We start from the raw sequence: 13,251 nt of genomic DNA, 5'->3' as shown, positions 1-13,251 counted from the left end.
TCTTATATTTTACCTTTGTGACCGTAATGATATAGCATTAGTTGACCAATGATTTATACACCAAATCCTCGTTAATTGCAGGAGATGGGACACGGATTTCCCACAGGTAACAGAAATACAGATACTGCAGCATGTAATTTGCCTATCTACCAGGAAGGACCACACAATCAGACCAGGCAAAAAAATGGGATCGGGGCTGACATTGTAAGTGTGCAGATTTGCAGATGGTGAATCTGCAGAAAACGAAGACTGGGTGCACTGGAAATGTAACCAAATTGACGACCCTGTCTATGGAACTTTATTGTAGCTGGGTTAAAATTGCAGAATTGCAACAATATGCCTTGCAATATCACAGTGAAAAGCACTCACCTGCAGGTTTGCATGAGAGCTTGCACGCTTTGGAAGAAACCAATATCCCTTTTCTCTTTCAGGTAGTCCAGCATTTTCTAAACAAAGAATATAATACTTCAACATTTTTACCCTGATTACTTAGCCTTTATATCAAACTTCTGATGCAAATCACAGTGAATTTCAGCCTTTGGACAGTGATGCATTTCTTGAACAAAATGTCATTATTAACAATTCAGTGCACAATCATATATGGTTATGCTATGATTAACTTTTGTATTGTATCAACTCTACCAGGTGTACAACAGCAATTAGTAAATTTTTCTTGAATCAATCACTGTCGTGCATATTCTATTACTCTCATAACTGTAAAAATATAATGCATTATAAAAACGTTGACATGATACTCAGTATAAAAAACGTGTGAAATGTAAGGTTACACTGATAAGGTAGAGTTTGGGGTGGGATGCTCTTCAGAAGGTTGGTGTGGACTCTGTGGGCCGAATGGCCTGCTTCCATGCTGTAGGGATTCTGTGAACACTTCACAAAGTGCAACTCAATAATGTGCATCATCCCAGGCAGTCTTCCACCAATTCACCCCCCTTGCTCCTAGTCCTGAGCAATACTACCCACACTCCTGCATTAGGAAGATGAACAATATTCTAGCTTCCAGAAAAGATCTACTCCAACCCGAGCCTACCTTATTTAATGACCTCCTCAATTCACCAGCAAGGCATGTTTCCTCACTCCAACTCACACAACTAAACCCCATAACACCGAGGAGTAACAGCTGAGGACCAATGGCAGGAAGACTGGAAGGAGAAAGCGCCCCCTCACTGCAGATAGTAACGTTCGTTCACCTGGCTTTAATCGCCTATGGTGAATGTTTTAACCTGTCTCTGAACTTGCTATGGCCTATATGCAGCCACCTAACATCAGTGGGATTAGCAAGACCATTCAGATTGCAGCCATGGAACAGTCCTAACAATAACTCACACTGTCACACAAAGTCTGCTGACTGAACTGAAGGTGGGCTGAAAGATTCCACCCAACACAGACACTCTGTGACAATTGTATGACAATGCTGACATTGAGTAAGTAAAATTAAATTAGTGTTTAGTATTTCTTTACCTGTTGAACGTCACAATTACCACCATTCAGAATGGAAATACCAAGTTTCAGGGTTGAGGAAACCATTGCACCTGGCTCACCTGAAAAATATTTGCAAAACAGGCATCTGCTGAATGTTCAAGAACATCTTTTGGCTAAAGCTAACAAGATTGCTGTCTTGTTTGTATTTTTACTTCACATTCTATTTGTCTTTTTGGTAAGGTTACTACTGAGTTAAGTAATCAGTCCGAAGTTACAGGACACCAGGTTACAGTTCAACAGGTTTATTTGAAATCACAAGCTATCGGAGGTGAAGTAAAGGGAGGCATACAAGCACAGAATATATCAAAAATTACTTTGCCATTATCTCTCCACCTATATATTCTGTGCCTGTGTGCTTCCCTCCACTTCACCTGACAAAGAAGCATCATTCCAGAAACTTGTGATTTCAAATAAACCTGTTGGACTATAACCTGGCGTCCCGTGACTTCTGACTTTATCCACCGCAGTCCAACCGGCACCTCCACATCTTATATAATCAGAGCAGTGTTTGCATTGTCATACTACTTCATTAAGTGGATTTGAATGGAGTGAAACGGAAACAACTTAACAGGCAATGCCTTAGAAATTGTGTTGTGCAGTCCCCTCCTAGTTTCTCAAAATGACAGCAGTGAAGTGCGTGCCTACTGATGGTAAACATCTCAGCTTCCATATTTGACAAAGGAAAATGGGGGGGGGAGAACGGGGCATCTGCGCTCGGAACCAGATTAAGTACTTGGATGGGCCCTCACAGAAAGTTTAATCTTTTCTGAGGCAGCAACCGTTCTTCAAGAAACTAACACAAGTACATTTCTGGAACAACAAAAATAGCTCAGGTGAGTGTATTTCTGGCTGTGAAATCGGGAGGAGAAGGAGAGCTTCTCTTGGCCCCACCTTAAAGCAGCTACCCAATCACTGCAACTCCCAGCTGTCTGGGTCTGACTTCCTTCTACCTCTCGAGGCTCAAATACCAAGACAGGATGAATAAGACGTAGCTTAAAGTTTGTACAGCACGTACTTCATATTACAAAAGAGGGTCAGAGCTAGGCAGGTGATATACAAATACAAAGGAGATTTCCTCCCGCATGTTGACACCTTATTCTGGGTCTTCGGCCACTGCTGTGGGTTAGATTAAACAAAACCCAAAGAACTGTGGATGCTGGAAATCAGAAACAAAAACAAAGACAGAAACTGCTGGAAAACCTAGCTTCTGTGGAGAGAAAACAGAGTTAATACTTTAGGTCCAGTGGCCTTTCCTCAGAACAGATTGTAGATAGGGTGGGTGGGTGCTAGGAGTAGACAATAGGTGGAGATGGAGTCCAGAGAAAGTAAGAGAGAGAGAGAGAGAGAGAGAGAGAGACAGAGAGAGAGAGAAATGGATTATAGGTCAGCCTGAGGAAATCAATAGCTGCTAATGGGGACCATTAGCAGCTGACAATGCATTGGCTGTGGTAGCAGGTCATGGATGTCAAGGTCTGGGTGTTGAGGTAAGGATATGGGAGAAGGTACTTAGGTTCTAAAACTGTTGAACTTGATGTAGAGTCCTGAAGGTTGCAGAGTCCCCAAGCAGAAAATCAGATGCTGTTCTTTCAGCTTGCGCAGAGTGACTCTGGAGCACTGCAGCAAGCTCAAGGTAGAGATGTTGGTGAAGGAACACAGTGGTATGTGTTGAAGTAGCAGGCAAAAGGGAGTTCAAGTCATTTTTGTGGACAGAACATCAGTGCTCTGCAAAGCGGTCGTCCATTGTATGTTTCATGTCCCTAACATAGAGGTGATCACTTTGTGAGCAGTGAATACAGTAGACTAGATTGAGTGAAGCGATGCGGATTAAATGTTACATTAGTGAAGCTGAAAAATTCATGTTTGTAAACTTCACATATTTTAAAATCTGTACCTTTGCATGCGCTGATCATTTGTAGAACCATCTCAGCAGCTCCCCGGCTGTGCAATCTGGATTGCTGGTAGAGGAGTCTTTGCTTCTCCATCTCTTTTTCCTAAGAGGATTGTACAATACCATGAGTTTTCGCAGCTTAATAATTGGTTCATCTGCTTAATTGACAAAACAAGTCAATGATAGAACTCTAATACCCACTGCAAGCATGATTTAAAGTTTGTTACATTACCTTGGAGCTTCTGAAATGTGGCTGCTGCAGCCTCAGCAGAAGTCTGTCAGAAGTCCGAGTCCTTACATGACATTTGCTTTGATTTATTGAAATTACAAGAGAAGGTAGTGAGAAATACTGGGGAAATTTCTGAACTCTATCACTTGTGTGCTTTGCTTTATATACAAACCCAGGACAGACAAAATACAAGAGGCAGGCCCCTGTTGTACAATGACAGCTTGTACACACAGTGCAACTTGTACATGGTAAAATGTCCCAACAAGCTTCACAGGAAAATAAAATAAACAAACTATGACATCAAGCCACGTCAGGTGGTGTTAGGGCAGGTGACCAAAAGTTTGGCAAAAGATGAGTTTTAAAGATTCTGTGTTCACAAACGAGAGAGAGTGGCAGAAAGACAGAGAAATTTAGGGAGGGAATTCCAGCAGCAGGTAAGGCCAGCAAGATCAGAGACACACAAGAGGACAGGATTTGAGGAGAACAGAGATCTTAGTAGGTTATAAGACTGCAGTAGGATTCAGAGATGAAGAGGGGTTTGAAAACAAGAATCAGAATTTTAAAATCAAAGCATTGTCAGACTGGAGCCAACCGAGGTTAACTAACATAGGAATGATGAATGAGTGAGACTTACCATATTCAGAAATAAGATGAGAGAGAGAGATGCTTACTAAGCATTCTGCTGTGGTTTTCAGGGAAGAAAGTGAGAATACTGGAGGACTGCAGAATTTGGAAGAGCTACTATTGGAGATAAATATTCAAATGAAGACTTTATAAAAGAAGATAATGGGATTAGAAATAGAAAAATCATCAGTTGATGATGTGTCATAAATGAAAAGGTTAGTAGTATTATGTGTACTAGTGACGCACGACATTTTACAGTGGAACTGCACCTACATAGCAGCCGCCTGGTAGGTGCAATTTTCATCAGAGTAAAAACCCCCAGAATTTATTCAATTGTCTGGTTGCTTTATTTGATGGACAGGGACTTGGATTTTAGAACTTAAACTATCTTAAAATTTGGTAGCTCATTACTGACTTACTTCAAAGGTTAGCTCTACAGCTTCCTCATCTTCTTCCTCAACACCTTCCTCTTGAATATGACAACTCTGAAATAAAAAAAAACAGGACTAGTAGTGAGTAACTTCTTAATTTTATCAGAAGAAAGGACCACAATACGAATTAGGCTACAAAACTAACACAAAATATACACGTTTACTATAGTTCCATGTATCACTTATACTAATTCATAAAGGTTCAAATCTTTCAATCTGTTGTTAGGGTGAGAATTCTTATTTCCAACACAGGGTGTACTAAAAGATGCCCACTTACCTGGCAGGGAGATTTCTGGTTGAACTTTGGAGTCAGAGCAGCACAGTCCAGGAATCCATGCAGACAGCAATGGGATGGATTAGTACTGAAACCTTTTGCAGCAGTAACTGCAGTGTTACACAGTTTCAAGATTCTAAAGACACTGACTGCTATTTACAGAAAGGTAAGTTAGAAGGTATGTAGGATGCCAGGTGGCTGAGGGATTTGTTTGGCTGTTGGGCGAGGGGATAGGGTGCCTGATGGTGAAGTAGCAGCAGCATGGCTGGTGATTGGAAGATTAAGTTGGCAAGTGTGTGGTGGCCATAGTAATTGGTGCGTGGGTAGCATACCTGCTGAATGAGGGGACAGGGTGCCAGGTGTGCAGGCATAGGGCAGCAAGTGAGTCAAGACTTCGCGGAAGTTGTGTGGAGCAGGGATAAGGGAGAATTGAAGGCTGTCAGGGGTGGGTCTAGTCAGGATGAGGGGAGGGCTGTTGTCGAGATTGGAGGAGGGTTGGGAGAATTGGGTCAAAAGAGGGGGAAATCAATTTGCAGGGGCATGGAGTTACATGTTTGAGAATATTTGTGTCAGATTAGAGGAAAAGGGGCTTATTTTGTGTTTTAGTGATGAATTGGATCGGTCAGTCTTATAATTATCCAGAAGTTTGAGCAGGTTTTCATTCCTCTAACTTTTCAAGAGTTGGAGATAGTTTCAGAGTTTTCCACGTGCTAGATAATTATTCAGCTGAAGTTTCAATTTCTGGGGCAAGTTCCATAGAGTCAATCACATTGGGATGTCCGCATGATACTGACACACAACTCCTGTCTACATTTCTGGATAACTATCTTCCCATTCGATGATCTGGACGATGATTTCATATCTATTGTATGGAGGCATTTCGTTTCTTTTTGGAAGTTGCTACAGGAACTCAGCATTCTCATATGAATATAAATGATAAAATTACAAGTGAGGATGCTTGCATTAGCTTAAATACTTTTCTTTTTACACCCACTCTAATTGTGGCCTACGATTACGTAGAAACATCCTTGTGGCCAGCACTTGTGTCGGAGGCTTGATGGTGCAAAAGCCATGCTAAAGCAGCTGAGGTCTCTGCTATCTTCAGTTAACACCCACATGTATGGATTTCCAATAAAGAAACTGGATAGTGATCCGAAGGGGCGACTGATCAATTTTTCTCATGATCATGTAGGTTAACGATAGTAACTCAATCAGTATCCTGGTTGAGATTCCCGAACATTGCAGATTTGGAATCAGTTTTAAAACCTCTGGCTTTCTGTGCTTCAGTGTGATCTGTAAGTCCACTACTTTTCTTTAAAATAGCATCACAGGATCTTTATCACCTAAGTAAGCATATGTGGGCTTGCTTTAGTAAAGAATGGCACCTTGGACACTGCAACACTCCCTCAGTACTGTATTAGATCAATCTTGATCCAAGCTATTTGGTGATACGGAAAACAAAGACAACTCCTTTGTGGATAGAGTTTACTGACTACTCAGTCTTATAGCCCCTTTCCCTCAGTGTTACAGATTTTACTTTTTGCAGGGCGTGGTCCAAACTCCCAAGGCCTTCTGGGTCAGAGGTAGAGACATTGCCACTGCACCATGTGAGCCCCTTTCCTGTTTTATCATTTCTCTTTTTATATCCAGAAGTGCCAATACGCATAACTGAACAAACCTTTAGAGATGTTCACAATTAATGACAATTGATTATTACCATCGATTTCTTCACTTTACATAAATATGGGAACAACTTAATGTGATTAACCAAAAATCAAAACACATAAATGCCACAGTAAATTTGTTTAAATCTTTTTGGAGGAGGTGGTGGGGGTAGCAATGGCTAGATCTTCTGCACTTGTATAGGAGGCACTACAAGAGAAGTTCATGCTTAAAGGAGAGCTATCTTGTGTTTCTCCAACATCCTGGACCTAGCCAATTAATCAGTGTTAGACGCAATTGATTATTTCTCTGTAGCAAAGCTATGGTTGCCACTGGAGCTGCATATCCCTGGCACCCATAACTTACTTGCATTGGAAAAAGGTCTCCATGTTCCCACTATGCACTGGCTACATGTTGCGTTGGAGGATTGGGATGGACGCAACTGGTGTGCATTTACAGGCATGAATAAATCTTCACAAACATACTACTGACCTCGAACTTCAAAATTTCAGATGGAGTCAGTGGTTAGAGGTGGCTTAGGACACGGACTATAACTTTATTGAACGCAGAGCAGAGACCATGGGATTTCAGTCTGACTGAATAATCAGGGAGTCACCAGCTTGAAATTTTAACATCTGGATTCCCCAGGGATTTTTGTTTGGAAAAAAAGTAGCAAAACAGAGCATGATAGGCAGCAACTGATTCAAAATATTGGCTAGCTTTCGATTTTCAAATGTGAAAAATAAATTTTGTTGAAATGTATACAACACAGCAGTTTCACAAGTGTATTTCATGTTTAAAAATAAAATCACTTCATGCTATTGTTTAGTCTCTGTTGAAAAGCCTATAAATATCTATTAGAATAAATGACTGTGTACTAACCTTTGCCATGATATCGGCATATGACATGTAGAGATGGTCCATTTCTAGTTTGCTGTGTAATTCAAAAAACAATTTTTTTAACATACTGAAATCTGAATGAAAAGGCAATTGAAACCTTACATTTTAAAAGGCATCAGTTTATAAGTTAGCTTGCACAAATTGTCACAAATCTAAGTATGCATCAAAGGCACATTTTTGTTACTTTTGAAACAGCATAAAATATATACTCCACCTTAACAATGCTGTTACTCCATCAAAACAATGTTTGTTGTTTGAATATACAGTTTTATTTCAGAATACAGCAAACCATACCAAATCACATTTAATTTTTTATTTACTTTCGAATTTTTTTCATAATCTCTTGCTGCACTGGAATTCCATTTTTGCAATATTGAGTAATTTAAAAAGAATATGCTTCTTTCCTGGACAACAGAAAATTTAGGTTAAGGAAACCAACCAATGACTGGATTTTTCAGAGTTGCATGGACTTCAGAGCTTTTAGAAACAGCAGATGGAACCTGGAAGATCTGACCCAATTTCCAGATGATCCCATTTTTACCAGAAGGGGTGATGGGAATCCTGTGAAAAACACAGGCATGAACAGGAAATGGCTGGGCCACTTTAACTTAGTGCACAAACAAGAAACCTGATTTGCACTTCAGAAAGATCTCAACCTACCACGTGTGTTCCATGGCATAAATGCCCATGAAGGGTGGGGCAGTGTACATAGGATTGTCCTACTGTACCATTATTTAAACCCACCCCCCCTCCCCCGCCCTTTGCTTTAACAAAAACTTGTCTCAGTAAGGATAAAAATCTGCTCTACAAATGTCAGCTGATTTTTGCTGACATAGTCTAAACACTGAGAAACGACATTTCGGGCAGAAGCCCTTCTTCAGGAAATGGCTGAGCCACTTTAACTTAGTGCACAGGCAAGAAACCTGATTTGCCTGAAACATCGATTCTGCTGCTCCTCAGATACTGCCTGCATTTTTCAACTCTGGTACTCCAGCATCTGCAGTTCTCACTTTCTCATAGTCTAACCACTATCATTGTCACATTATTTCTACTTGATCTCTTCCTCATTATTGGTGGGGTTGCGCAAGCCACAGTTTAATTGATAGTTCCAAGACATTATTAAAAAATTAGCTATTTTCAATATGGGGTTATTAATGCAACTATTTGTTTCTATAAAACACATAAATGTTATGTGGATTTCTACATCTACCACCCTTACAAACAGTGAGTTCCAGATTCCCACCATCCTCTGGTGATCATTCTTTTCCTCACATCTCCTCTAAACAGCCTGCTCCTTACCTTAAATCTCTATAACCCACCCTGAATCATTGATGCCTACCACAAAGAGAAGTTCCTTCCAGTCTACTGTACATATATGCTCCTCATAACTTTATGTATACCAATCATGTCTTCCTTCAGTCTACTCTGCTCCAAGGAAAACAAACCCACTATAACTGAAACTCTCCAGCCCAGAAAGCATCTTGGTAAATCTCCTTTGCTTTCTATTGATCACATCCCTCCTATAATGTGGACCCCAGAACTGCAAACAATATGCTAGCTGCAGTCTATCTGATTTTTTTTATCCAGTTCTAGCATTACATCCCTGCTCTTAAACTGCATTGCTCAGCTAATAAAGGCATGTGTCCCTTATTTATCAGGATTAGGTTCCATTTGCAACTTCAGCCCAGTTGACCAGTCCATCTATATCCTGTTGCAATCTAAGGCTATCCTCCTCACTATTTACTACCTCACTAATTTTCACTTCATCCATAAATTTATTGATCGACCTTCATACATTCAAGCGCAAAACATTTACAAATATCATAAAGATACCCATGATCCCTGGAAGCCCATTGGATACAGGTTTCAAGTCAAAAACACCCCATGACAATCACATTCCGTTTCCTGCCATTGAGCCAGTTCTGGATTCAAGTAGTCAAACTTGATCCCCTGGGCTCTTACCTTTGCTATCCATTTCCAATGTGGGATGTTATCAAAAGCTTTGCAGAGGTCCAAGTAGACTACATAGAAAGCATTGTGCTCTGGTCATCTCTAAAAAAAGTTCAATCGAGTTGGTCAGACATGACCTCCCCTTAACGAAACCATGTTGACCAATCAAAATTAATTCCTGCCTCTCAAATGTAGATTAATCCTGTCCCTCAGAATTGCTTCCAATAGTTTTCCCATTAGAGAGGTTACATTGACTGGTCTATAGTCTCCTGGTTTATATTTTCCTCCCGACTTGAATAATGGTACCACATTGGCTGTCACCCGGTCTTCTGTCACTTCTCCTATGGCCACAGAGGAATTGAAAATTATTGTCAACACTCGTGCTTTATTTGGACTGGTTGAAAATATTGGGTTACAAGATATAAAATGACATGTAATAGTAACCATTTTCTGTTGCTAAATTATGGGAACATTTGAATATCACTATCATATTAACTAAGTTTTCACACATCTGAGGATGTGAGCACTTTGATATGGTAAGAATTAAGGATCCTTAATAAGTAGATTTTTTCAGTACAGTACAGAATTCTAATGAATTAAATTGTAGTTTTTGCTCTCTAGATCCCACTCTTTGGGCAAGCTCAAATAATTCTGAGTCGTCGGGGACTAGAACAAGGTAAGAATTAAAAGTCACAACAATTCATTACAATGATTACAAGCTGCTGCGATCATCATGACTCAGTGCCAACCTTCCATTCATTCTCTGGTATCAATGAACTGCTCTCAACTGCTATCACAGATTGATATTTTTCCCAGTCTATGTGCCAATGCATTAAATCTGAACTGAGGCTTGTTAACAAACTGTAATACCATTACTTCCGAATAGTTGACTGCCAGTGTTCATTATTTGTGGCGCCTAAACCCAAAATCTCTCAATACTATCAAGTAAGGTACTTGTTTTTAAATCAGAAAAGATTGATCAGATTATTTTTTTCTTCCTTTTAGAGACGAGGACTTCTTATTTTTTGTGCTTTTCAATGATATGGACTAAAAAGAAGAATGATTTTAAACCCAGGGATTTACAAGGATGGTTGCCATGTTTTGAATCCAAGGAAGGGAAAGAATTTGACACCTATTATGAACCTTTTGGGTCACGGTGGATTCGAGAAATGAAGGTGAAGTGGAGCCATACGATTGTTTACAAGTGAAACTGATTGATAATTGGTTCCTAGTTCACAATTCATGACAATGGCCTTCTACCTGCCAACAAAATGATTGTTTGTCAGGCAGCTAAATAGCTTGGGCTATGAACAAGATAGAGAGAAGCCAGTCAGGCCTGAAGAGAAACCAGGTCTGTAGTAAGCCACTTACAATCAGAGAAAACTCAGCTCATCTTTCCAGCAGATGCTGAAAGTTATGATTTTGAATTGGATAGGTCAGAGACCAATCTAATAGATCTTATGAACAAAGACTATGGAACTGTTTTCCCTCTGTCCATGTGTTTTTTTTCCCATGCTGATCTGAATTATAAAGGGGAGTTTATATGGGTTTAGAATTTTACTTTCTACAGTCCACCTAATTTAATTTGTTTACATGTGGCTAGTATCTAATGGCCCATAATAAGGAGCGATTCTTAAGTACAAGAATTTGGATCATGCTTTCTGTCAACCTGGGCCAGGAATTAAAGGGATTTTGAACAGTTCTTGTAACTTTTGTTACAACTCTAGGAATATTGAGGATTGATTTCCAGTGCACTACACCAATGACTTGTGTCAATCTGATAGGAATCTTTAAATTTAGCAATGGATTGGATGAGATAGATGTGGAGGGATTGTTTCCACCTGAAAAAGAACCCAAAGTTATGACCAGAAATACATGCTGCAGAACAGTAACACGTTCAGAAAGAAATATAGAGAAACTCCTTTACTCAAGAAGTGGTTCAGACAAATAGATGAGTTCAGAAGTAGACCAGTACATGAGAGCAAAGGAAATAGAAAGGCATTCTGAAAGGCAGATATTCAGAAGATGGAACAAGCAGAAACTTATGTGGAGTATCCTCAGTATGGATTATTTGACTTGAACGACCTGTTTCTATGCTGTATATTTATATAATTAAATATTGATAAAGTATATTTCTCACACATTGAAAAAATCTGAGAATCTTTTGTACACCAACCTGCAATTCTAATTTTTGCATTCAAGCTATTTTATTGATCTATTTAGAGATATTATTACACATCTCTGAAGTAGATGAGACTTGAACCCGGGTCTCCTAAGTAGGAAACTACAATGGTGTCACAACAGCCCCTCAATTTAAAACAATGCCAATTATTTCTGGGTTGACTACATTATCATAATGGTGATGGTGGCATTTAAAAATAGACTTTATTCTCATTTCAAACACACTGCAAAAGCAATCCCAGATGATTCAGAAGCTAAATAAATGTCCTGAAATACTGGCCCAACATTATGTCTTAACACAAATTCTGAATACATCATGATGAGGTTATGATATCCCTCCCTAAAAGTTCTCCTGTTTGTTTTGAACAAGGCTGCAATTTTTAAGGCATGGTTTTGTTGTAGACTCACCGCCCAGAAAGCAGTAGTGATTAGCTGTTTACCCATATAGGACCCTTAAATAAGAGTGTTTCCCTCCTTTTAATCTTTCAACGCTAATGGTTTCTGCCCCTTTTAGTCTTTCAACTTTGGAGTGAGAAGGCAAAATATTAATTCACACTCGTTCACAAACATCCTCAATGCAACATTTTAACAAAAGCTGCAAATAACCTTTAATGCTAAACTGCACACAGTATTACGTAATTCCCTACCTTTTTTCAGTCAGAGCAGTACGGCTAAAGTGTAGAATCAACTGATGGAGTGGATCAGGTTTTGTCTCCTCTGTTTCTTCCTCCTCCTCTTCCTCTTCACCTGATTTCTATTCATGCATCAACCACAATGAACAGTGCAACTTTAATAAAGACCTGAACAACTTTTACTGGGTTCCAATGTGTTGCTACATACACATTTATATATGCAACATTGTGCAAAGCAATCTTGTATTATAACCCAACACTTTAATAATACTTCACATCATTTGTTTCATCAGTGTTTGAAGAACTTCATTTTTTAAAATCTCTAGTTACTAACATAACTTCCATGTTCAATCTCACACAAATCACAATCATTTGCACAAGGAACACACACTGATTTATTTCTGTACAGGCCAACATATATCTTGTATTAGTGATTCTGTGCACATGCACCATAGTTAATGCAGTATTAATCTCATTTCATTATTAGTTTTAACAGTGAGAAACTCACATTAGAAAGCAATACCTTGCAGAAGATTCTATAAAATCATCCCAAGAATTTTGATTATTTAAAAACAAAGTCCGTTTATTTTGAGCATCTTTCATGCCACTGGTCTTCAACTCCTCTTCAGTGAAGCCTCACCTGTCGTACTGCTGGATCCTTTTCTAATAGAATTGTTTCCTTAGACAACATACAACAGGTAGGTTCACTTTTAATTATTTTGAAGATAAGATAAAACCTCCATTGATGAGCTGTCCCTGTTTCTGACCTATGTCAATTCACGAAGACAAATGGGAAAAAGCAGTATACCTTGGTATCCTAACATATTATCTGTCGATAGATAGTGTATAGGGTTGGGATTTGGTAGACCATTCTGAGTGGATCTTTGATAATCACACAGACAATGGGATAAGTTGTTACTTTCACCGCCAGGATTGAAATCAGCAAATCAGATTATCCAACCATCACAGATTCCATTCAA

General features: G+C 39.3%; 1 protein-coding gene across 9 annotated transcripts in view; it reads right to left on the bottom strand.

Moving 5' to 3' along the window:
* The window catches only part of LOC132836584 (ryanodine receptor 1-like), a 402,705-nt gene that overhangs the window by 70,551 nt on the left and 318,903 nt on the right, over nt 1-13,251 (bottom strand). For all 9 annotated transcript variants that reach the window (XM_060855950.1, XM_060855954.1, XM_060855953.1 and 6 more), the window contains 6 exons: nt 12,287-12,393; nt 7,491-7,542; nt 4,661-4,726; nt 3,392-3,491; nt 1,480-1,559; nt 370-446 (listed from right to left, as the gene is read on the bottom strand). In XM_060855950.1, coding sequence (XP_060711933.1) covers nt 370-446; nt 1,480-1,559; nt 3,392-3,491; nt 4,661-4,726; nt 7,491-7,542; nt 12,287-12,393 — 482 coding nt within the window. The remainder of the gene's footprint in view (nt 1-369; nt 447-1,479; nt 1,560-3,391; nt 3,492-4,660; nt 4,727-7,490; nt 7,543-12,286; nt 12,394-13,251) is intronic.

Source organism: Hemiscyllium ocellatum, chromosome 47 (assembly GCF_020745735.1).
Source record: "Hemiscyllium ocellatum isolate sHemOce1 chromosome 47, sHemOce1.pat.X.cur, whole genome shotgun sequence".
Classification (NCBI taxonomy): domain Eukaryota; kingdom Metazoa; phylum Chordata; class Chondrichthyes; order Orectolobiformes; family Hemiscylliidae; genus Hemiscyllium; species Hemiscyllium ocellatum.
Note: the sequence above shows the minus strand (reverse complement) of the source record. Positions and strands in the feature narration are given on the sequence as shown.